The sequence below is a fragment of the Callithrix jacchus genome, chromosome 5, assembly GCF_049354715.1.
Source record: "Callithrix jacchus isolate 240 chromosome 5, calJac240_pri, whole genome shotgun sequence".
NCBI classification, from domain to species: Eukaryota; Metazoa; Chordata; class Mammalia; order Primates; family Cebidae; genus Callithrix; species Callithrix jacchus.
This window is the reverse complement of record NC_133506.1, coordinates 67,962,712-67,988,829: the sequence shown is the minus strand read 5'-3', so window position 1 is coordinate 67,988,829 and position 26,118 is coordinate 67,962,712. Positions and strand designations below refer to the sequence as shown.

Genomic DNA, 26,118 nt, shown 5'->3' with positions numbered 1-26,118 from the left:
TCCAGGCTGCGGAAGGTAAAAGGACAGTTGAGAACTCCTGTATATTCAAGAGAAAACTGATTAGAGACAAACTGGGATGTAAACTTAAAAGTAGGGCTTTACAAATGAAGAAGGTGGCATTGTTAGTTGGAAGTGACAGGAATTCAACTAAAGTAAGTTTAGACAAAAAGCAAAACTGACTTTTAACTAAGTTTATAGAAGGGCAGGTGTGGTACCAGGTGTAAGAAACCTGCCCTTCTATAAACTTAGTTAAAAGTCAGTTTTCCTTTTATTATTGACGAACCCTTAGGCATGTGGTTGAAATCAGTTTGGGCCTCTTCTTGATGCTTACTGTTGATGATTCTTCCCTTCAGCTTCATTCTTCTTGAGATTTGAATTGTGGCTGTTGGCAACTCTCAGGCCTCTATAGCACAGCTTCCCAACTCTGAAAGACCACTTCCTCCTGTGGCCTTGGGGTACAGGGGGCCTTGTTTGGCAGTCCTGCTAGAAACATAGTTGGGTGTGATATTTGAAGCTGGGTAGTATTTTCCAAAAGAAATATTTCAGGTATGGGCTTGTTCTCAACATTCTGAAGAACAGTATTCTTTTTATATCCTGTAGTCTAATTAATGAGCAATTTTAAAGGAAGAAAATGGACAACTAACATTTATTGACCCTTAAGATGGGTCAGACTTTTGCATATACAGTGTCTTCTCTGTGTTGAGCAGCATAACCATGGGTTTTACCATCCTTTATTGATAAGGAAAATTAGACTCAAAAAATAGAAATGATCTATTTAAGTTTGCCAGGTCAGTAAGACTGACATAATATCATCCACTGTGTCCAAATTTTCCATTATGAAGTGATATTCAGAAGTCCCCAGAAATCATCTTTATCAAATTTATTTGTATAAAATAGGCAAGATCAAAGTAAGCTGTTTATTTGATGCTACAAACTAGTGTTAGGGCATAACTTCTGTACTACAAGGTGTTCCGGCTGCAACAAATCTTGGCAGAGATGTTTGCTTACGCTGCTGTATGTAACTGAAGCACAAGCAACAACATACTTAGGACTTATTATTGACGAACCCTTAGGCATGTGGTTGAAGAGGCTGTGATAAGCAAGGTGAGACATTGCGGGTAGCAGAATGTCAGTAAGTGTTACTTTAGGAATGTAGTCTGGAATCCTGCCAAGCAAATCCCATTGGGAAGCGTATTAACAAACTCTTTTTAAGAGATCATCTCTAATCTGTTTTGCTTGTCTGTTTCATTTTCCTTATGTTTTTGAAGCACAGTAAAAGAAATTGGGTTGAATATTTTTTGTTTGTTTTGTTCTCTTTTTTTGAGACAGGGTATCACTCTGTATTTCCCAGGCTGGAGTGCCTTCATTCATGTGGTTTTGGCTCACTGCAGCCTCTGCTTTCCAGGCTCAGGCAGTCCTCCCACCTCAGCCTCCCGAGTAACTGGGACTAAAGGCACATGCCATCGTGTCGGGCTAATTTTTTTTTTTTGGAGACAGAGTCTTGCTTTTGTCACCTTGGCTGTAGTACAGTGATGTGATCTCAGCTCCTTGTAACCTCCTTCTCCCAGGTTCAAGCAATTCTCCTGCCTCAGCCTCCCGAATAGCTGGGATTAGAGGTGCCCACTACCACGCCTAGCTAATTTTTGTATATTTAGTAGAGACAGGGTTTCACCATGTTGGCCAGGCTGGTCTCAAACTCCCACCTTAGGTTATCCCCCGCCTCCGCCTCCGCCTCCCAGAGTGCTGGGATTACAAGCGTGAGCCACTATGCCTGGAGAGGGTATCATTGTATTGCCAAGCCTGGTCTCAAATTTCTGGGCTCAAGTGATCCTCCTGCCTTAACCTCCCAAAGTGTTGGGATTAGAAACCACTGAACCTGGCCTGTAATTTTTTTTTTTTAATTTAAGAGACAGGGTCTTGCTCCAAGCTGGAGGGCAGTGGCACCTTCTAAGCTTATTGCAGCCTCAAACTCCTGGGCCCAAACAATCTTTCTGCCTCAGCCTCCGCAGTAACTAGGACTGCAGGCATGTGTCACCACACCCAGCTAATCTTTAAATTTTTGGTAGAGAACAGGGTCTCTCTATGTTGCTGTTGCCTAGGCTGGTCTTGAACTCCTGGCCTTAAGTGATTCTCCCACCTTGGCCTCCCAAAGCACTGAGATTACAGGTATGAGCCACTGTGCCTGGCCAGAAATGTTTTTGATTAGGAAATCAGCTAGCCTGTAACCTGTGTCGTGGTATAAATAAAAAATTCTAATTTTAAGCAAATTTTTAAAGTTTACCAGAAATTTATAAAGATTATTAAATTGATGCATCTTAAAATCTAAAGAGGAAATAAAACGTTCTGATTGCTATACTTGACTTTTTTTCAATATTAATGGAAGGTTGAAGAACAGGAATGTTTTTGCAACTACTTTTGGTGACTTGGTTTGTGACATTTTTATTTATTTATTGAGACAGCGTCTTGCTTGTGTCGTTCAGGTTGGAGTGCCATGGCGCAGTCTTGGCTCACTGCAACCTCCACCTCCTGGGTTCAAGCAATTCTCCTGCCTCAGCCTTCTGAGTAGCTGGGATTACAGGCATGCTCCACCACACCTGGCTAATTTTTGTACTTTTAGTAGAGATGGAGTTTCGCCGTGTTGGCCAGGCTGGTTCAAACTACTGATGTCAGGTGATTCGTCTGCCTCAGCCTCCCAAAATGCTGGAGGCTACAGGTGTGAGCCACCGCGCCTGGCTGCATTTTTATGTTTTAAGGTAAGATGGCAGTTTATTTCTCTGACAATAAGGTCAAAATTATTTTGACAAATTGTCTCAATAGTTAGGAGTAATTGTGTGCTATTTGAGTAAAAGGGTCTGTCTATCTATGGTCTGAAAAGTTCAGAGTGAAGCTGCTGCAAACATAGTCACTTTACAGACGTGCACCTTGCAGCCAACTGTGTTGTATAGACTTGACAGGAGCTCACATTCCCCGAAGCAGGAGACCACACTCACCCAGACACAAAGGAAAATCGTTAGTTACTAGGCTATAAACCCCAGTTTTGTATTTGGCTTTGCAGAAGTTAGACTTAACAATTGGTCTCGGCAAAATACACTTACAGTTAAAAGTAGCTTATTATCATAGTAGTCTAGTACAAAATGACATATAGTTAGTTGGGTCCTGGAATGTTATTCTGAGAATTTGTATTTTGCTGAGTGCAGTGAATGTTTATTTTTATGTAATGATTGACAATACTGAAAATACTGTTCTTTTGAGGAAAATTTTAAATGCATAATAATACCAAAGTAGACGGATATGCATAATGAACCTCTCCATGTACTCCCCCAGCCCCTGAAGTTACTAGGTCATGATAAGTATCTTATCCCTCTCCCTAATGATTGTGAAGTACATCCTAAACATGATCATTTGTCTGCAAATATTTCAGTATGTGTCTCTTTTTTTTTTTTTCAAAGAAAAAAAAAACAGACACATACTGTGGTATCAGTATGTATCTCTAAAAGATGATAGGAAAATCCCCAGCACAATACCATTGCCAAACTTAAAAAAAGTTAACAATTTCCAGATATTGTCAAATATCTTGTTACGCTACAAATTTTTATTTGTGTCATAATTATCATAAATTTTTTAAAATGTTTGAATTAATTTCTCTTTTGTTCTCCTTGCAGTATATTTGCTGAAGATTCCAGGTCTTGTTCTTTAGAATATCCTGTAGAGCAGATCTTGCTAATTGTGTCCCAGGGATGTCCTTGAACATGTTTCTGTTTCTATTTTTTGTGAATTAGTTATTGTACCTAGGGGCTTGAATAGGTTCAGATAGTGAGGTGAGATTACTTCATATCTGGTTCTTTGTTCATTTTTCAGGAGATGTGTAATCCTGGTTGTCTTTTAAAATGCCTGGATTAAATGATAAAATGGCAATGTTTTGCTTACTTTTCAGTTTTTAGCTGGAATATTTTTATAGAGAAAAACCTCATTTGATCAAATGTTACTCTTTTGAATACTTGGCAGTACAATTTGTGATAAAAGGGTTATACTAAATATTGATTCTTTTGCTTTTTAAAATTGATTTTCAGAGTAACAGGATGGTTTACTAGCATCCTGCATTGGTGATAAATTAGTTTTTGTTTTTGATATCACAGTTATAAACTCATAGATTTAAACTTGCGTATTTTATTCATGTGTTGTTACTAACTTTATTGACACTCAAATTGTCCCATATTTGACCAGTGGAGGCATCTTCAAGCTGGCTCTTGAGTCTTTTTCTCACAGTATCATGGTATAACTTGATAGCTTCCTTTTTGTCTGGTATGTATGAGATGAACCTAAAACATTTCTTGCTCTAGACCTGGAGTCAGCCATTTCTCTGAAGAGCCCTGGTCCATTTTAATGATAAATTCCTATTTAGAGACCACATTCTGGGCACTACTGGGATGTTCATTTTTTCTATTCCTTTTCAGTGGACACGTCTCAGAAGTGTATATTTGAAAGCAATGCCATTTTATATTCTTACATTTCAGATTCAGAATGCAGGATTTTACTTTTCATATGCTCTTTCTGTTCTTTTTTTATCCTTATTCTTTGTAACGACTCTATCTTAGCAAGTCTGTTCATGCATTATTTTCTATTACTTAACACCAAACCATTACTCTCAAGGACATTTCCTTGTCCTTGGGTTTCCTTTTTATTCATGGCTTGTAGGCCACTCTGGCCCAGGGTGATTTCCAGATTCATAGCATGAGCATAACTCTGATTTAACAGTCACTGGACACTCCAGGATTTACCGAGTTTTAAAAATTGAAGTATAACATTGGCAGGAAAGTACATTCATACTACGGGCAGCATGCCTCTACCAGTACCCCAGAAATCCATTCCAAAAAGAAAAAAAAGAACGAAACTATTATCCTGATTTGTACTACTGTTGCCTAGTTTTGCCTCCTTTAGAACTGTAAACTTTTGTGTCTTAGCACTCATGACTTTGCTGAGAAAGAGAGGTCTTTCTAGCCCTTTCCAACTTTTAATTGTATCTCCATTAGAAAAGATGTGTCTTCATCTTTGGCATGTTCAAAACTCCTAATATCTTAGGAATATAAGTAGAAGGTCAAGCATGGTCACTTTTTGGTTTTAGTTTCCATTATGATTTACAGAAGCTCTATTTATTTGTATTAGGGATTTTAGACTTCTCCCTATTATGTTGCACATATTCTTTCCCAGTCTTTTGTATTTAGACTGTATTGCTGTGCTGCACTTAAAGTATTATGTGTAGCATTATTTGACTGAGTTTGGTGTCCTGCATAGGACCACCTCTACTCAAAATGATGTGAAAAAAACATCATTCTGTATTTTCTTGTAGTTAGGCTTTATATCTCTTTGTTGATATCTGTAATGCATCTGGATTTGAATATAGTGTGAAGTATCCATATCAATTTTAAACACAGATAGGATGTTTTAACATCTTTTAGGCTTTTCCATTAAAATAAAACTTCCTTGAATTTCATTTACCTGTGACTACTATACTTTTCCATCTCAAGTCAAACTTTGAGAAAAAATTTACATTTGGGTTTTTCCACTTCATTTTCTCTTTGTCAACTCAGCGTTGCCTGCATAGATTCCACCTCACCATTACGCTGACATTGCTTATGCCGTTGGCAACGGTGGCCTTTTTTTTTTTTTTTTAAACTGAATCCAGTGGACTGAATACAGACCCCTTCTTCCCTGAGCTGTATGTTTTTATCATCATTGGATAGTTTCTCCTTTAAATGCAGCTCCTTTAGCTTCTTTAATAAAATGTTTTCTTGGCTTCTTATTTCACGGGCTTGCCTTTCTCAGTTTACCTGAGAAAGGTAAAGAAAAGAGTGCAGCCTCCTCTTTTCTATTTCTCAGTTGTTAATACTTGATAGAATTCATTCAGTTACATCCCCTACAGCTTATACTAATGCTTATCCTTGCGTGATGCATCATCTTATGACTTCAGTTATCTACTGTATTCTGACAACCCTGAAGTCTCTATTGTCAGCTCAGATTTTTCTTTTCTTTTCTCCTTCCTTCCTTCCTTCCTTCCTTCCTTCCATCCATCTCTTTCTATCTCTTTTTTCTTCTTTTCTTTTCCTTTCCTTTTCTTTTTTTCTCGGAATCTCTGTTGCCCAAGCTGGAGTACAGTGGCACTACTATCTCGGCTCACTGCAACCTCTGCCTCCTGGCTTATCCTCCCGAGTAGCTGGGCTTACAGGTACCCACCACTACACCTGGCTAATTTTTGTATTTTTAGTAGAGATGGGGTTTCACCATGTTGGTAAGGCTGGTCTCAAACTCCTGACCTCAGAAGATCACCTGTCTCAGCCTCTCACAGTGCTGGGATTACAGGCATGAGCCACTGCTCCTGGCTAGATTTCTTTTTAAAACAATGTATTTTTGCCCCTAACAAAAGGCATTTAATATTAAACCCAGCACCATTTCTTCCCCTCTCCCACCAAACCAGTACCTCCTCCTATGTTTTTCATTTCAGTGAATGAAGCAGATTTCTACCCTTGCACAGAAATTTGGTGTCATTAAAGAGGAGGGGGTGATTCACATTATAGATAACAGTGTTAAAGTGCACCACTCAGTGGTATTTAGTGTATTCACAATGTTGTGCAACCAACCACCAGCTCACACTTCCCCCCCTTCGGGTGTCTTCATTGGAATTTTTAATTTTTTAAAATTTATTTTTATTTTTTATTATTATTTTCTCACTCGCACTGGTTTTAAATTTTTTTCACCACATCATTACATCGCCCCCCTCCCATATTCATTAAGTAATGATACCCCATTTCTCCCTCCCCTCATTGTCCAGTCTGCTTTCTGTCTCTCTGGATTTGCCTATTCTGGATATATCGTATAAAATAAGTCACATGATGTGTGACCTTATGTGTCTGGCTTCTTTAACTTAGCCTGATGTCACTGAGCTTCATATATTGGTGCTTCATTTCTTTTTATGGCAGAATAATATTTCACTGTATGTATATACCGCAGTTAACTCATTTGTTGATGGACATTTTGAGTTTCCGCCTTTTGATTATTACAGCTAATGCTGCCACAAACATTCATGTACAACTTTCTGTGTGGACAAATGTTAGGTATATACCCAGTAGTGGAATTGCTGGGCCATATGGTAACTCTGCTTAACTTTTTTATTTATCATTTTCCTTTTAAAAAAATATTTATTTTTTTGAGTGTCATCTCAGGTCACTGCAACCTCCACCTCCTAGGCTCAGGCCATTTTCCCACCTCAGTCTCTCGAGTAGCTGGGACTTCAGGTGTATGCCACCATGCCTGGCTAATGTGTGTGTGTGTGTGAGTGTGTGTGTGTGTGTGTGTGTGTGTGTGTGTATGTGTGTGTATATATATATATATGTGTGTGTGTGTATATAGAATTTTTTTTTTTTTTTTTTTTTTTTTTTGGGTAGAGACAGGCTTTTGCTATGTTGTCCAGCCTGGTATCAAACTGCTGGCTCAAATGGTCTGCCCACCACAGCCTCCCAAAGTGTTGGGAGTGAGCCATCATGCCCAGCTCATATGTCATTTTTGACTTAATACTTTGAGCTCCACTACTGTAACATCACCAAGTTAGGTTGATTGATTCTGTCTTCTAAATACCCTTTTTTCTTCATTGTTTGTACTACTGTATACTTGATGTATACTTTTCAGGATTACTTGAATCGTTTTGCTTTTTGTTTGTCCTCATTGTGCCTTATTTATATAATCTTCTACATACTGCAGGATTGGCTTTTGCAAATGTAAATCTCCTGAGGTCACCCCATTGTTTAAAAGAAAAAAAAAAGAACCACCCTTCAAAGGCTTATCATTGCCCTCTGGATAAAGTCCAAGCATGCAGGGCTTACAAAGGCCCTTTGCTGTCCAGCTTTTGACATTCTGTGTAGTTTCAGCTGTTCCCCTGCCCCTTGCCATTCCAGTCACAGACTGATTGCCTTATTTCAAGTTTTTATATGTGCTCCTCTATCTAGAAGTGTAGATTCTAAACCTTGCATTCCAGACCCTTAATTTTTTTCCTTTTTAGAAGGACTTTCTTACTCTTCATGGCTATGTTATGTGCCCTTCTTTTTTGTGTGCCCCCAAATTCTTGTCCTATTGTTGGAGCACATTGTAATTGCCCATTTACTTCTCTGGGAATCAGGAGCTGCTGTTAGTCACATGTCAGAAGATACAGACTTGAAAGTACAATCAGTAGGAATTTAGCAGAAGTCAAAAGATTATTTGATAAATTCGTTTAGGGAAGACTTCATGGGAGCGGGCTAGTATAGATATGGACCTTGAAGGAAGCATTCATGAAGGTATGGTAAGGTTCTATCACTTTAGGTGGATTAAGCCTGTTAAATATTCATGCGTGTAGACCTAGGAGGTTTCATGCTGGGGGCAGAAGCCATGACAAAAGTGAGATGTTGGACATTTTTCATCATGGCTTTTGTATGACTTACATGGAACAAGCAAAGGACACAATTATCCTGGTGGAAGAAATACATGGAGGGAATGGGCAAAAGATTTTAAGAACTTAGGGGTTTTGACAAGAATAAGAAGCAATGATACACTTTATGGAAAGTGTAATGAATTTTTCAAGGATAATTTTGACCATATATACTAATTTCAGAGCTTACCTATGTTTATAAACCCTGGACTTCCGGTGGAAAATGCAACTAGGTAATTTCTGGGTATATTATAGAATCTTCCACAAAACTCCTATGTACAGTGTTGTAGAAAGTGGTCTGAGTAATGTAGTGTGTTTATCTAGAAAAGGGTTGGAAATGAAATAACTCAGGTAGAAAATAACTGCTCACAGTGCATTTGTGTGTGTTCTAGTCCATCGTTCAGTTGACAGTAAAGTGGGATTTCTTGTTTTTTTATTTATGAGAGTGTCTGCAACATAGTTGGCGCTCAGTACACATATGCTTGCATAAACGAAATAACGAGAATGCTATTCCCATCTTAATGTGTTTATACTTTCAGCATCTTAAAAAGTACGTTAGATTAGCCACTTTAAAGTAAAAATACCTTTATTGTGTTTTGTAATACAGCACTGATTTCAGCTATTTTAAAAATCTAGTTTGCTTCTTACCCAAAAATACTAGACTTATAAAAATCTCCCCTCAAATTTCAAGAGACGAAGCATTTCATGTTTAAACATAAATTTTTTATTTTTGTTTTTGAGATGGAGTCTCACACTGTCACCCAGGCTGGAGTACAGGGGCGTGGTCTCGGCTCACTGCATCCTCCGCCTCAGGGTCCAAGTGATCCTCCTGCCCAGCTTCCTGAGTTGCTGGGATTACAGGTGTGCACCCCCATGCCCGGCCAATTTTTGTATTTTTAGTAAAGACAGTGTTTCACCACATTGACTAGGCTGGTCTTGAACTCCTGACCTCTGCCTCCTGAAAGTGTTGAGATTACAGCACCATGTCTGGCCTAAACATAAATTTTCACTATTGGCTTTCTCATGTTTTGGTGGCATGTTGTTGAAATAATACCATCTTTGATTGCCCAAAAAATTAATATCTCCTCAGAAAAAAAAAATAGGCTGGGCTCAGTGGCTCATGCCTGTAATCCCAGCACTTTGGGAGGCTGAGGCAGGCAGATTACCGGAGGTTAGGAGTTTAAGACCAGCCTGACCAACATGGTGAAATCTTGTCTTTAAAAAAAAAATTTAGTATCTCCTCACTGACCTACACATTGGTTCAATCCTTTGTAGCATTCTGAGTTGTATTATACTGACTTTCATCATTAGACAAAGTTGCTTGAGGATGATGGCAGGTAGTACATGAGAATTACCTGTTGAGATTCCCAGAAAGTCCTTTTCAAACCACTCTTTTGTGTGTTCTCTGTCCCCACTTTCCAATTTGAGCCAGTGAGTACTCAGTTCCCCTGACAGGTAAAACATTTGATAACCTTGTGGGTGACTGATATGTGCATTCACTATTGTGATTGTTGTTGTGTTGGTTCCTGTGGTGTATACATATGTTAGTACTTACTAAATTTTTTTTTTGGTGGGTCGGGGAGGGAAGATGGAGTCTTGCTTTGTCACCTAGGCTAGAATGCAGTGGTGTCATCTCGGCTCACTGCACCTTTTGCCTTTCAGGTTTAAGCAATTCTCTTGCCGCAGCCTCCTGAGTACTGGGAGGCTGAGGCAAGAGGTGCATGGCACCATGCCCAGCTAATTTTTGTATTTTCAATAGAGACAGGGTCTCAACATGTTGAACTCCTGACCTGAAGTGATCCACCTGCTTCGGCCTCCCAAAGTGCTGAGATTACAGGTGTGAGCCACCACACCCAGCCAAATTGTGTAATTTAAGTATGTGCAGTTACCGAATGTCAGTTATACCTCATTAAAGCTGCTTAAACGTTCCTCACATGATCTGCTCGCCATCAGTAGGCCAGTACTTTATTAATCCTGGTGTCTCTGGAAACCTTTTGGGCTCTGTACCCCTCCTCACCTGCTCCTTATGGTCCCTGTCTTGGCCTGTGTGCCCCGACCTCAATAGTTCCTTACCTCTCGTTTCCCACTCTGTCAACCTTTCTCCATTCCATAGCACTCTCTTTAGAAGCGAACAACCTCACGATGCTCCAGGCATTCCTGTATACTCCAGCTGTTACTCTTAAGCTGCTCCTGTGTCCTAGGAGCTGTGGCTCTCAGAGGGTCAACATGTACAGGCAAGACATATGGGGCCTCTGCTCTCCTTGTGCTCAAAGATGGATGGGCACACAGGAGCACCAACTGTAGAAGCAGGCCCCCAAGACTACAGAGACATGTCAGATAGGTATACAAGTGGTAGTATAAATGAAAGTTATTAAGCTCAGTACATTCCAATGAAAAGGTATGATTAGATACTCTGTTGAAGTTTCTGAAAGTATGCCCTAAAGACAGCAGCATAAGAATTGCCAACTTGATTTGATTTCAGGGGCTCCCTCTTAATGAGAATCTCTGGGGGATGGGCCTGGATATCTGCATTTTAAAAGGTTTCTTAGAAGACCACTGTAGGCCCACCTAGAATGACAGCAGCCTTGCTGGACACCAGTAGAAGCTGATCTTCTGGTTAGTTTGCTTTACCCAGGGCTTCCTCACAGTATAGACATGAAAATGCTTTGGCCATCAAGCAGCGTTTTGTCTTGCAAGGTATATGCATTTAATGGTTTACTTGAATATTTATGTTCAAGTTCCGTAATTTGGATGAAAATTATATGCTTAAATGTATTAAATAAACTTTTCTTTTTCCACAGAACTCAACAAAAATCCGGTGGAAGGCTTTTCTGCAGGTTTAATAGATGACAATGATCTCTACCGATGGGAAGTCCTTATTATTGGCCCTCCAGATACACTTTAGTAAGTATAAAGAAACTGACATCTTCAAAATGGAGACCTTTTAATTCATTGAAATCAAAACTATTTTGGCAAACTGAAACAAAATTATTTTTTAAGGAGCAGGAGAAATGGCTCTCTTCAGTATCCTTTGTACTGAAATTGATCATTCAAGGGTTTTTGTGTCCTGCTTGAAGCTCTAATGTCTAAGATATGTTGCTATTAAAAGTAATAGTTTCAGACCAGGCGCAGTGACTCACCGCTGCAACCCCAGCACTTTAGGAGGCTGAGGCAGGCGGATCACCTGAAAGATCAGGAGTTTGAGACCAGCCTGGCCAATATGGCGAAACGCTCTCGCTACTAAAAATATTAAAATTAGCGAGGTGTGGTGGCACACGTGTAATCCCAGCTACTCAGGAGGCCGAGGGAGGAGAATTACGTGTTTTTTGGACGTTTTTATAAACGTATTATAATCACATATAAATCACATATGTATTATAATCACATATAAAACACATCAATGTTTTAAGAAGGCTAAGGAGAAATTTTAAGATTGATTATTTTTATGGTTCTCTAACTGGGTCCCTACTGAATACTGGTTAGAATCTAGGTGTTCTTATCCTAAACTAAACTAGTGGTCACTTTCTCCTGATTTATTGAAAGTTATTTTTAGACTATGTGATGATCTATTGACTATTAATTGTTAAACCAGTGACTTAAGGATAGGCAACAATGTAGTGGTATTCACGAACAGTAGAAGAAGAGAGGTAGAATTGTAAAAATATTTTGTATAGTACATTTCTAGATGCAAAGACCACAGTCTTCTTTTCTGCTCTGAGTGTTTGCCTACTAACTTAATTTTACTAACATGTATTGTTTTGTAAGATGCATCAAGACTTGCGTACATTGGTGACTGGTACAAGTTTCTGTGTTTTTTTATAGCAGTTGAGGTATTGGGGGAAAAAATGAGGTGGCCTTCTCAAAGCCATACAACTGAGTGACAGGGACAGATCTAGATCTGAATTTCTTCAAGTCTGGATTAGACTTCCTCACTCAGCTTTGATCTCAGTGGTGCTAAGTGAATAAGGATTTGGACACATCAAACATTTTATTGGTGATGGTCAAGTAGTTGTTTTTAGGTTTTTCTTTTCCTCCACAGAAAACAGCTGATGGAAAAGCAGATTTGGAGCTATTCCTATGCCAGGCCAGGCTGATACATACAGAGTTGAGCTGTACTGTGGACACTGGTGTTTGTGATAACTATTGCCACTCAGAATTTTTGCTGTTGTGTTTCCTGATGGTAGTTTGCATTGATAAGTTTTACAAACTGAGATTAACTAAATTTTGTCACCCCACATGATTAAGGTTTTTGACAGATAACAGTAGCCATTGAAGACCATCTTGTGTTTCCTTGTAACCTTACTGTTATTTGAAAGCAAAATTCTTGACCATTTTTTTCATCAAAAGATGTTTGATGCAGCCAAATCCTTACCACTTATATCACACCTGGGATGTGAGCCCAGTGAAGACACAGCAGCATTTCAGTGACAGAATCTGGTTACCCTTGTATTATGTACATGAAAACAAGAAAAACTCTGCTAAACAGATGTCTGTATGGGGCATTGGTTAGGAATCCAGATTGAAACTCAATTCTAAGGGCCTCATTGAATTTTTTTTTTTGTTGGTTTGTTTGTTTGTTTGAGATGGAGTCTCACTCTGTCTCTCAGTCTGGGGTGCAGTGGCATGATCTTGGTTCACTGCAACCTCTGCCCCCACAGATTCAAGTGATTCTCCTGCTTTAGCCTCCCAAGTAGCTGGGATTACAGGTTCCCACCACCATGCCTGGCTAATTTTTGTATTTTTAGTAGAGAGAGCATTTTACCATGTTGACCAGGTTGATCTTGAACTCCTGACCTCTCAGGATTAGATATACAAATACCTACCATTGTGTTATAATTGCCTACAGTACACAGTACAGTAAAATGCTATACAGGTTTACAGCCTAGGAGCAATAGGCTATATCATAAAGCCCAGGTGTGTAAGTAGCCCATGTCTTACAGGCTTTTGTATGTTCACTCTGTGATGTACAAAATCTCCCCAGGGTCTTTCTTAGATCATAATCACATAACTGACTGTATGTTGTATACCTCCAGCTCCACCAAAGAGAACCACTTTTTGTTTTCACTAATAAAAACCCATTTCTGGCGTTTGGTATACATTTTTATAAGTGTTGGCTGTTGAATTGAGACATGAGTCACTGCAATATTTCTGGCAGCTCCTCTGGAGTGTGTACATGCTGCTGAGAAAACTAGTGGTCACTTCTGGTCTGTGCCTTTCTGAGATCAGTAGCCTTTGCGCAGGAAAGAGAGAGCATGTTCCTAGGGCGGGACCTGAGGAGGGCAAAGGAAGGCTCAGGGTAATGAAGAAAGGCTTGTGAGAAAGGCCTTTTCAAATGCTGCCAACAATCAAGTACTTCTTAGAATGCCTAGAAAGTATGTGTTGTCTTAACAGGAAGTAGTGATGTTCTTGTAGTTATTTCAGTGGAATGGAGAGAGGAGAGGCCATCTTGGAACTGACTGAAGTGCACTGTTGGGAGTGGATATACAGACCTTATGTATAAATAACTGCCTGTGAAGGGAAAGAGAGGCTTGGAATGGAGGTATGTGTTATAGGATTGAAAATGAATTAGTGTAGGCTCAGATGGTTCCCAAACCTAAGTGATTAATTCACAACTGTATAATTAGATGATTGAAGTAATACTGTACGAGTTCTGTAAAAGCTCGTGTGATTATCTCACTATGCCATCATTAGCCCTCATTTAGTCACTAGACGGCACTCCACACTCTTCAGTTTATGTAACTGAAAGCTACTACATCCAAGGGTTACTTCGAGACTCCTGTAGTTACCACAAGTCTTAATTCAGTCATACTCATCTTTTTATTTTCATTAATGATTCTTTCCCTTACAGTAGTCTTTAAGGTATTTCTCTGAAATGTACATTCTGAAACTGGTGTGGTATACCTGCTATTTTCAAACTGATTGTCAAGCAGTATGGATAGCCACTCATATCCACAGAAATTAAAATTTCAGATAGAGAAAGTTTAGGCTGGGCATAGTGGCTCACATGTATAATCTCAGCACTTTGGGAGGCCAAGGGTGGATTGCTGGAGCTCAGAAGTTAAAGACCAGCTTGGATAATATGGCGAAACCCTTTCTCTACAAAAATAAATAAATAAATAAGCCATGTTGGTACATGCCTGCAGTCAGGAGGCTGAGGTGGGAGGATCACTTGAGCCTAGGAGGTGAAGGCTGCAGTGAGCCAAGATCACGCTCTGCATTCCACCTTGGGCAACAGAGCTAGACCCTGTCTTAAACAAATAAACAGAAAAACCCAGAAAGTTTAAGAAACCTGGATATCACTGGATGATTATAACATTTTATAAATTTGTATTAATGAATGGTGACTGTATAACTTCTTTTATCTCTTTTCCTTTCATCACCAGTGGCTGTTCTGTTCAAGGAATATGCTTTATTTATTTTGGGGTTTTTTTTGTTGTTGTTTTGTTGTTTTGTTTTGTTTTTTTTGAGACGGAGTTTCGCTGTGGTTACCCAGACTGGAGTGCAATGGCAGGATCTCGGCTCACCGCAACCTCCGCCTTCTGGGTTCAAGCAATTTTTCTGCCTCAGCCTCCTGAGTAGCTGGGACTACAGGCACGCACCACCATGCCCAGCTAATTTTTGTATTTTTAGTAGAGATGGGGTTTCACCTTGTTGACCAGGATAGTCTGGATCTCTTGACCTCGTGATCCACTCACCTCGGCCTCCCAAAGTGCTGGGATTATAGGCATGAGCCACCGCTCCCGGCCTATTGATTTTGTTTTTTTAACCACTGGCAATGGTGTGAAGAATTTGGAGAATCTTAAGATTATGTATTTTCTATTATCCACCTTGGGTGGATTATAGAAAATGAAGAGTCAGTTAACCAAAACTCTGAATTACATTCTTTTACAGTTGCAAAACTCCATTCTTGTTAACAAAATTATTTTGCAGTCCTGTGTAAGACGTAGAGGCAGAAGCCATCTGTTCTGCAATGAAATTCTGGAGGGAATGAACCTGGTGCCTACACTGCTTAAAAATGGAATGATCAGGCCGGGCGTGGTGGCTTACGCCTATAATCCCAGCACTTTGGGAGGCTGAGGCGGGTGGATCACGAGGTCAAGAGATCGAGACCATCCTGGTCAACATGGTGAAACCCCGTCTCTACTAAAAATACAGAAAATTAGCTGGGCATGGTGGTGCGCACCTGTAGTCCCAGCTACTTGGGAGGGTGAGGCAGGAGAATTGCCTGAACCCAGAAGGCAGAGGTTGCGGTGAGCCAAGATCACGCCATTGCACTCCAATCTGGGTAACAACAGCGAAACTCCGTCTCAAAAAAAAAAAAAAGAAATGGAATGATCAGTGGTAATGCCATACCATTTCTCATGTGGTGTTGAAGAACGTGGACTTTGGTGAGTGCCTTAGTTAGCTCCCTAACTCTTCCACTCTTCTTAGTTAACTCTTTCACTCTTCTTAGTTGAGTGACTTTGAACAATTACTTCACTTTGGTCTTAGCAATTTTATTTCTAGGGTAAACACCCTATGCTTTGGAAATATTCTGAATGCTCAATGTTCTATTGCTTATAATAACCAAACAAAAAAAAAAAAAACAAATTTTTTTTTCCCCTTTTGCAGTTTTGTTACTTATCTTTGTAAACAGTCAATTATAATTTGAAGGACACTTTGTAGTAATTAATTAGACTATTTGAAAAACTGTACTTAAAGTTTGTACTACGTTATTGTGTCCCTAAGAGATTAGGGTCCTTAGTAACAGAAATAAATTCAAAAGGGTCACTGCTTAGCAGTCCACATAACTACAGAGTAGAGCACAAGCTACTGACCGTGAATAGAAAGAGGCTTCATAAAAATATTGTCAGTTATTTTCTAGCATTATGTTCTACCACAAAAGGGAATGTCTGTGGCAATGCCATTGTTTTTTTCTGCTGTATCCCTAAGATACACACTTAATGAAGATGATCTCAACAGAAACTCTAATATTTTTTTTTTCACTGTTCTTTCTGAAGTTCATCTGGATGTTCCAGAGCAGTTTTCTAAACCTTTCATTGTTAATTGGCCTATTAAGAGTAGAATTCTTCAGCATCATGCAAAGAAAAGACACAGGCTAAAATAGTCCACACAAATGCACTTTGAAATAGGTATATTTGGATATAAATATAACTTGCCATTCCATTATTTTTTCTTTCTTTGTTTTTTGAGATGGAGTTTCAGTCTTGTTACCCAGACTGGAGTGCAATGGTGCGATCTCGGCTCACTGTAACCTCTGCCTCCTGGGTTCAAGCCATTCTCCTGCCTCAGCCTCCTGAGTAGCTGGGACTACAGGCGCGCACCACCATGCCCAGCTAATTTTTGTATTTTTAGTAGAGACAGGGTTTCACCATGTTGACCAGGATGGTCTCAATCTCTTGACCTCATGATCCACCCATCTCGGCCTCCCAAAGTGCTGGGATTATAGGCGTGAGCCACCATGCCCGGTCTATTTTTTCTAATGTCTATAAAGTTTTTAAATGGAGAATTTCAAACCAATGATGTGCAAAGCCATTCTCATGGCACAGTCGCTTAAACTTATTTTTCTTTTAATTTATTTTTACTCTTTTTTTCATACATTCTTAGAGTATAAAGTTAATAAGGATGGGAAAATTTTATTTCTTCCCCACGTCTTGTGGAATAATTTAGGTTCCCACTCTGGGCCTGATTCACAAAATGAGTAAGACCACATATAAAAATGACATAGAAACATAGGCAATGAAGAAAACTTCTAAAAACAAATATCCCCGCATATCCAGTATCATGCCAGCAATGACGGAAGTGATGGCCAACCCAAGATTCTGATTGAACTTCGTGAAGCCACATGCAGTTCCCAGCTGATGTTCAGGAACTACAGACACCACTGTTGGCCATAATGCACAGGCAGGCAATGAATAGAAGATTCCCAGAAGACACACAGCAACCCCAGGGTTCCACATTGTAAAGGCCAGCACCATGTGGAACACAAGAGTGGCTGGCTGCTACCACACGCAGAACCCAGATGGTGTTCTTCCCTGTTTCATCTACCAGGAGCCTAAATACTTTGACATGGCAGCTGATAGGACATATACAACACTGTTAATTGCACTTGATTCCTGGGTAGAAAATTCAAATTTCTCTATCAAGAAAACTTTCCCAAGTCCAGTAAAGGGAACTTGGCAACACAGTAGCAGACACAGATGATAAATATGAGCCCCAGGAGTAAGGAGAAATCCTTTACATCAGTTAATTTAAAATTTCACCTGTTTTTTTTTTTCTTTTTTTTGCTCTTTATGAAGGATTCTCTTTGCTCTGTGATCTAAGTAAGCAAGAGCCAAGGAAAGTACAGATTAGTGAAAGAATATATGTTACACTCCCAGTCCTAAGCGTGACCCCGAGGGTTGTGTGGCCAGCAGACCCCAATGAAGCTTCAGTGTTAGAATACAGCCAGCTCGTGAAGTCATGTTACTGTACTTCCAATTCTAGCCATGCTAAATTGTTGGGAGTCCAAACACCAGATTTATTTCCTTGTCTTGAAACCAGCTCATGGCATGGTATTCTGGGCAGCTGCTAAGCACTCCCCACCAATCCCAAACACAAAACTTTGAAATTCCATCAGCCAAAAACCATTAAGAATTCCACCCAGAACAAAAACAACTTGTCCAGTGCAAATAAAGCAGCTAAAAATAATTGTGTCCCATCGTATTCCAAATACTCAGTCTTTTTTTTTTTTTTTTTTTTTTTTAAAGCCACCAAAGAAATACAAAACTACATTGGGCCAAGAATATCAGGCATATAGCAGCATGAATTTCACGGTATTCACCTGCATATCCTGTTTATCCTGAGTCTGAAGGACAGCAGGATTATCATAGCAAAAATAGCTGCCAAAGCCAACGAAGCACATCAATAACAGAATCAGAAGTTGTCGCCAAGTGACTGGAGGCCCCAAGGGGCCGGCATCGCCCAGGCTCTCTCATCCTTCTCCATTGTGCCCGTGGGAGACCGAGAGGCCCAAGGGGTGACAACTGCAGGACCCAGCAGAAAGCAGCACCTGCAGAGCACAGACAAGGCAGTGATCACCTGACTTCAAATATAAGAATAAAAGATAGTGAACTGGGGCAGATAAAATGAATGGACGAGAGACAGGTGCAACAGGAATATAGATTAATAGATTCATGTTGACCACATTTCAGACGGCAGCATATAGCACATCATTTAAGTAAAATAAATATGACAGAATGGTATAGGATTTGATCCTTGAAAGATTTTTTATAATTTAACACAAAAACAGTAAGGGAGGCCTCATGGAAGAAACTTGAACTAGGCCTGGGTTTTTCAACTCTTTCAAATGTGAAACTGCTGGCAACATACCTCTTTTTTCATTTTTGAGATGGAGTCTCATTCTGTCCCCCAGGCCGGAGTGCAGTGATGTGATCTTGGCTCACTGCAGCCTCTGCCACCTGGGTTCAAGCAATTCTGCCTCAGCCTCCCAAGTAGCTGGGAATGCAGGCACCTACCACCGCACCCAGCTAATTTTTGTAGTTTTTAGTAGAGCCGGGGCTTCACCATCTTGGCCAGGCTGGTCTTGAACTCCTGACCTTCACCCGCCTAAGCCTCCTAAAGTGCTGCAATTACAGGCATGAGCCACCATGCCTAGCCTACATCTTTTTTTAATATCATGGTAGTAATTGTACTACAGTATCTGTGATGAAGATAATATGTAATTAAAGGGAAAATATTTTGAATTCATCGATGCTTTCTTTTCTTTTTTTTTTTTTTTTTTGAGATGGATTCTTACTTTGTGGCCCAGGCTAGAGTGGCAGTGGTGTGATCTCGGCTTATTGCAACCTCTGCCTCCCAGGCTTAAGCCATTCTCCTGCTTCAGCTTCCTGAGTAGATTGCCTGGCTAACATACATTTTTAGTAAAGTCGAGGTTTCACCATGTTGGTCTGGTTGTTCTCAAATTCCTGACCTCAAGGGATCTGCCCGCCTTAGCCTCCCAATGTGCTGTAAATACAGGTGTGAGCTACCATGCCCAGCCAATCACATCTTTTTATATTTGAAAAATAGTGAATGTGTGATGTGTTAATGTTTAGTCTACAGTGTTGTTGTACTCTATGGGTTTTGGGCTTTCTCTTTGCCAACTTGGCTGATTGGCAGAAGTTTGCATGCATAAGTTGAGTACCGTTGAGTTAAGCATTCAAAAAAAAAGCAAGTAGAATTTCCACAGGTAAAATAGAAGAAAAGGGGTCCATAGATAGGAGAAAAACTATCAGAAATAGCATGGTTGCTTCAGAGTGGGAGAGGGCATTTTCAAGTAGAGTGAAAATTGTGTACTTTATATCTTTAGGGCTACCCTCTTAGGTGAATTTGGTTGACATTTTAGAGATTGAAAACAATTTAGAAGGTCTAAGGCAGTTTTTCATGATGAGGATTCCAGTCAGCTATTGTTAAGCTTTTGAGTGAATCTAACCAATCAAGAGTAAGTGACATGGAAAAGTTGACTTAATGTTGTCAAGGAATCAAGTGGTAAGCGGCTGCCAGTGGGATCAAGCGCAGGGGCTTTGTGGCACTGGCTTTCAGGTCCTTTTACATAGACTCTCTCTTTTTTTTTTTTTGAGACAGAGTCTCACTCTGTTGCCCAGGCTGGAGTGCAGTGGCACAATCTTGGCTAACTGCAACCTCCACCTCCCAGGTTCAAACAGTTCTCCTACCTCAGCCTCCCAAGCAGCTGGGACTACAGGTGTGTGCCACCAAGTTTTGCTGTTTTCTGTTTGCGGCTTTCAAACCCATAATTAGAAATACTTTACGTCATGACCCAGTGCATACTTATGTGTATGTAGATGAGTGAATAAAGCACATGTAGATTATATAAAGTGAAACCACTTGTGATAATAAACTCTCATGTTTTCTATTTTTGTTAACAAAAAAACTGCTACTGACCCATTAAATTGCTTTTGCAGCCCGGTTTGGAAAACGAGTCCATATAATCAGTATATCCTAACACTCATGTAGGCACTAACTCACAAAGAGTAACAGGATGAGAAGATAAAGATTTAACTCTTATTCGTGTAATCCACTCTTCACAGCAGCTGTTCCAGCCTCTCTTCCCTCAAGTCTTCATGTTTTCCCTTCAATAGATAACCTCCTAAATTATGGAAAGGAAGGCCCTAAGGTGGGCTAACATTCCTTAATTTTTTATTTCTTCTGAGTATCTCATTTACAAATTTTGATTTGTACAGTTTCCCCATCTAGTTACTATCTTCAACTGTTAAGTTTTTGGTATAAATTGTCCAAATTACTACCCTATTCAATAATCATTTACAGTCTTTTTAAATTCCTTTTTACTAAAAAAATTGGATTATCAAAGTCACTGACTTTTTGTACTTTGAGTCCTGTGGCATTTCAGAAGTGTTATTCAGAAGCATTTGTTATTAATGATCTGTCTCTTTTTTAAACTTAATCTGCACCTCCCCCATGTTCAGGAAAAACAGTAAAAATTCATACTTGCTTGTGGTGAACAGTTCAAGCTGTTTTAAAATGAGCAGATCAGAGAGAAAAAGATCTCATAACACTACACTATTGTTCGTTAACTGTTGTTGTATATTGATGTCCTGTTTCTGGACATTTTTCTATGCGTATACAAGCACTCTCCCACTTTCTTTCCCTTTTGTTTCCCCTTCCCTTCCCTTCCCTTTCACCTCCTCTCCTCATCTCTCCCTGCCCTGTTTCTTTCTCCCTTTCCCTTTCCTTTCCGCTTCTGCTTCCCCTTCCCCTCCTTTCCCTTCCTTACGTCCTCCTCCTTTTTTTTTTTTTTTTTTTTTTTTTTGAGAAAGGGTCCCACTCTGTTTCCCAGGCTAGAGTGCTGTGCAGTAGCACAATCACAGCTCTCTGAAGCTTCGACTTCCTGGGCTAAAGGGATCCTTCCCACCTCAGGCTCCTCAGTAGCTACGATTACAGGCATGAACCACCATGCCTGGCATCCCAGTTTTTCTTTTTCTTTTCTTTTCTTTTTTTTTTTTTTTTTTGAGATGGTGTCATGGTGTCTCATTTTATCTCTAGGCTGGAGTACAGTGGCACGATCTCAGCTCACTGCAACCTCTGTCTCCTAGGTTCAAGCCATTCTTCTGCTTCTGCCTCAGAGTAACTGGGACTACAGGCTTGCGCCACTATGCCCAGCTTATTTTAGTATTTTTAGTACGGATATGGGGTGTCACCATATTGGCCAGGATGGCCTCAGTCTCTTGAACTCTTGGTCTGCCTGCCTTGGCCTCCTAAACTGCTGGGATTACAGATGTGAGCCACTGTGCCCGGCTCCCACTGTTTCTTTAAAGACAAATGAGATTATTTTAGAAATACCTGCTTTTAAAAATGTAACAATAGGTTCCTCATATTATTCCATGACAGTACTTAGTACTGATATTTTCCTGGTGGATATTTTTTTTCTGCCATTAACATGGTAAGCTCCACAGCGCTCTCTGATGCTTTGTTCTCTCCTTTTATGTAGACCAATGGTTAGAGTAACTTGGTAAACAATGTGCGTTTGTTCGATGAATGAAAACTATTTAATGAGCTGAGAATTTCTTTTCTCACTGATCTGAAACAACCACAGTCATGCCTCTGATGGTTGGACACATTGAACAGTAGAAGAATTAGAAATGGTATTGCAATGAAGAAATTTAAAGAGATCATCTCAAGCAACTCCTAGATAAGAAGAAAAATAAATAAATAAAATAAATTTTAAAAAGAGGTCAGTGTACTAGAGGGGACCTGGTGGCTAGTTTAGGTTTTAGTCAAAATCTTTAGAAAGATTTAGAAAGAGATAATATTTAAGCTGAGTACTGAATGATAATCAGAAGACAAAGGGAGAAAGGTATTTCCAGTAGAGGCAACTTTCAGTACCAAGGCCACAAGACAGGAATTTAATGTTTTTTGCCCAGTAAGGCTGACTTGACCTCTTTGGTTTTGATTAATATATACAACTCATTGTATTGTTCTTTTGACGATTCCTGAAGAATAATTGCTAATTAAATGTCAGTGATCTGGAAATGCATTGTCTAAAATAGCAGTCATAAGCCGTATTTCAAGTGGCTGGTGGCTACATTATTGGACAGCACAAATACAGAACATCTTCAATGTTATAGTTCTGTTTCACAGTGCTGTTCTGGAAAGTCATTAAAATATAAACTTGAGATTCTTTTTGCTGCTGTACCCCTAGAGTTTGATACATAAATGCCGAATAAATATTTGATAAATGATGAAATGAATAAATGGACAGATGGAGGCAGTGTATCTGTTCCTGGACAAGGAACAAAACATAAGCCTAAGTTTTGAGATGAAAAAGATGACATATGTTTGAGGGACAGAAAGAAGACTGGCTAGAACAGAGAGGACTGAAAGTTTGAAATCAGCATAGAGAAATTGGTGATGTTAAACCTTCTGAATTTTCTTTTAAGTACATTGGGAAGTGATGGAAGGGTTTGTAGTATAGCAGTAATGTGATCTAATCTGATCTGAATGTGTTTTTAGCAGATGATTTCTTCTCATTTTACTAGCTCTCTTGAGAGTTTAAAGTGATAGCTGTGACAGTTTATTAAACCAGTTATTTGAGTAAGTAACTGCCTGTGGTGAATCCAGGTTATTTGTTTACTTCATTTTTGATGTTAGTGCTGGCACCCTTGTTTTGTGTTTGTTTTAATGATTCTATACTTACAAGCAGGAACTTACAGGCAAGAACTTGTTCTTGTTCTTTTTTCCAGTGAAGGTGGTGTTTTTAAGGCTCATCTCACTTTCCCAAAAGATTATCCCCTCCGGCCTCCTAAAATGAAATTCATTACAGAAATCTGGCACCCAAATGGTAAGTTTATCTAGTTTTACTTTTACATTTGCAAATATGTTGGCCTGTCATCGAACTGTTCAAGGTCAATAAGATCTATTTCTCAGTGAAATTGCTTTGGCATTTTGGTACTGTGTTCATTGTGCACATGGTTGCGTACTAAAACCTTTAAAAGAGGAGAGGCCAGGCGTGGTGGCTCACACCTGTAACACCAGCACTTTGGAAGGCCGGGCAGGAGGATCTCTTGAGGTCAGGAGTTGGAGACTAGCTTGGCCAACACGGTGAAACCCCATCTCTACTAAAAATAAAAAAAATTAGTTGGGCATCATGGCACCTACCTTAATCCCAGCTATTTGGGAGGCTGAACTTGGGAGGCACAGGTTGCAGTGAGCCAAGATTACACCACTGCACTCCAGTGTGGGCAATAGAGTGGGACTGTCTTAAAAAAAAGAGAGAAGGCAAAATAGAGATCATGTGGAAAAAGTTATTTTTTATTTATTAGTTTTCAGCTTGGTTTGAGACTTATATTTTAAACCAGAGGCAAGGTTACTGAGTGATAACATCAGTGGAGCTCCTCTAATTGAGGGGATAATTACCAAGGTATTAGATGATTCACTGGCTATTACAAAGAACACAAATTAGGAAACCTGGATTTGTAATTTGTATTTTTTCATATTATTTTTATACCATGGACAACTCTTAATTTCTATGTATATTCTTAGGTCTAAGGTTACCGACAGCATCATAGGAAACAACATTTTTATTATATTTTTTTAAGCCTGGAAAGCATCTAGTATGGCTGTGCATGTAGCAATGACATTGACTAAAGAAGAGCAACCATTTCAGATCCACATTATGGCAGTTCTCCTGCCTGGGCAGCTGCCACTGGACTCTCTCCCCTATGTGTAAGCCCCCAATAAAACCCTGTGTCTCATTTAAAAAATTAAAAAAAAAAATCCTCTATTTTTATAAAGTAAAATAAAATCCCCAAAGGCTAGGCTAGATAAGCTTTATTTATAAAACAGTCTCTGAACTTTTGGCTTTGTTTTGTATGATAGAACTTGCAGGGATTTCTAATTATTTTGACTATGTAATCAGAGTTGTCTCTTTAGGCTATTATACTCATTTGCATTTTGCTTCTCATCAAGGCTTCTGGGTGCAGGGAATAGAAACGCATATATTAGTTTAAGCTGGAATCAGTGAGACAGGAATGAATGATTGAACAAAGTTAAACAAGGATTTATCGGAAGGGTATGGAGTTTGTCATAGAAGCCAAGGCTGGAAAACAGACGGGCATATGCGAGACTGGGACTGGCACATGGAAAGCTACTGGGAGCCAAGGGACTTAGCATAATTTAGTGCTGTATCTGAGGCAGCAGTGATTGTAAAAGATAGTTATTTTTCATGTCAGGAAGAAGGAGAAACTGTCTTTGACAGTTTGTGGCAGAGCGAGTTAGCGGCAGTCCTGCATGATGGGTGGATGCATGAATGGGTGACACTTGTCTCTTGTACTTTGACCTTTCGTCTGTTTCTTCCTAGACTTTTGGCATTTCTTCTACCTTCACTTGCATCACTTGATTATAATAGGCACCTATTTCCAAAAAAGATGGGACAAAGACTTGAATGTTGGCTTCACCACAAATTAGCTGTGTAGCTCTAGGCAAAACTTCTTGGAGCCTTAAGCTACCTTGCCTGCCTGCCTGCCTGCCTGCCTGCCTCCCTGCCTCCCTGCCTCCCTGCCTCCCTGCCTCCCTCCCTCCCTCCCTCCCTCCCTCCCTCTTTCCTTTCCTTTCCTTTTCCTGTTCCTTTCTTTTCCTTTTCCTTTTTCCTTTTTCCCCTTTCCTTTCCTTTCCTTTCCTTTTCCTTTTCCTTTTCCTTTCCTTTTCCTTTTCCCTTTCCCTTTCCTTTCGTTCCCTTTCCTTTCTTCCTTTTCCCTTTCTTTTCCTTTCCTTTCCTTTTCATTTTCCTTTTCCTTTTCTTTCCTCCTTCCCTGCCTCCCTTGTTTCCCTTCTGTGCTGTCCTGTCCTGTCTTTTTTTTCTAAGACAGGGTCTCACCCTGCCACCCAGGCTGCAGTGCAATGGCATGATCACAGTTCACTGTAGTCTTGACCTCCTGGGCTCAAGTGATTAAGCAGCTGGGATGACAGGGTTGCACCACCACACCCAGCTAATTTTTTTTTTTTTTTTTTTTAAGATGGGGTTTCATTATGTTGCACATGCTTGTCCTGAACTCCTGGGTGCAAGTGATCTGCCCACCTTGGCCTCCCAAAGTGCTGGGATTACAGGCATGAGCTACCACGCCAGGCCTATGTTTTCTATCTGTGAAAATTGAATGAAAGCATATATGTAAGCAAGTACATGGTACTTCCCTTCTGGTAAGAAGAAAGTTAGCAATCATCTAGGTAGTTTAAGAGGACTATTGCTAAAATGGTGTTGTGTTTCATTTTAAGGTTGAAGAGACTTTATATTTCTTTATTTCTTTCATTGTTCTTTTTTTTTTGAGACAGAGTCTCACTCTGTCACCCAACCTGAGTGCAGTCTCACGGTCTTGGCTCACTGCACCCTCCACCTCTTGGGTTCAGTTGATTCTCCTGCCTCGGCCTCCTGAGTAGCTGGAATTACAGGTGTCTACCACCACACCTGGCTAATGTTTGTATTTTTAGTAGAGACAAGTTTTCACTATATTGGCCAGGCTGGTCTCAAACTCCTGACCTCAAGTAATCAGCCTGCCTCAGCTTCCCAAAGTGCTAGAATTACAGACATGAGCCACTGCGTCCAGCCTTGGATGGAATTTTGAGGAAGATGATGCTTGGCTTGAACTTCCTTC

General features: G+C 39.9%; 1 protein-coding gene and 1 pseudogene across 7 annotated transcripts in view; one reads left to right on the top strand and one right to left on the bottom strand.

Annotated features, from left to right (window-relative positions):
- Positions 1-26,118, top strand: part of UBE2G1 (ubiquitin conjugating enzyme E2 G1) — a 108,352-nt gene that overhangs the window by 49,482 nt on the left and 32,752 nt on the right. For all 7 annotated transcript variants that reach the window (XM_078372532.1, XM_002747845.7, XM_054255644.2 and 4 more), the window contains 2 exons: positions 11,257-11,359; positions 23,215-23,312. In XM_078372532.1, the coding sequence (XP_078228658.1) occupies positions 11,257-11,359; positions 23,215-23,312 (201 nt within the window). The remainder of the gene's footprint in view (positions 1-11,256; positions 11,360-23,214; positions 23,313-26,118) is intronic.
- On the bottom strand, positions 17,131-18,140 carry LOC103793040 (lysosomal dipeptide transporter MFSD1 pseudogene; annotated as a pseudogene).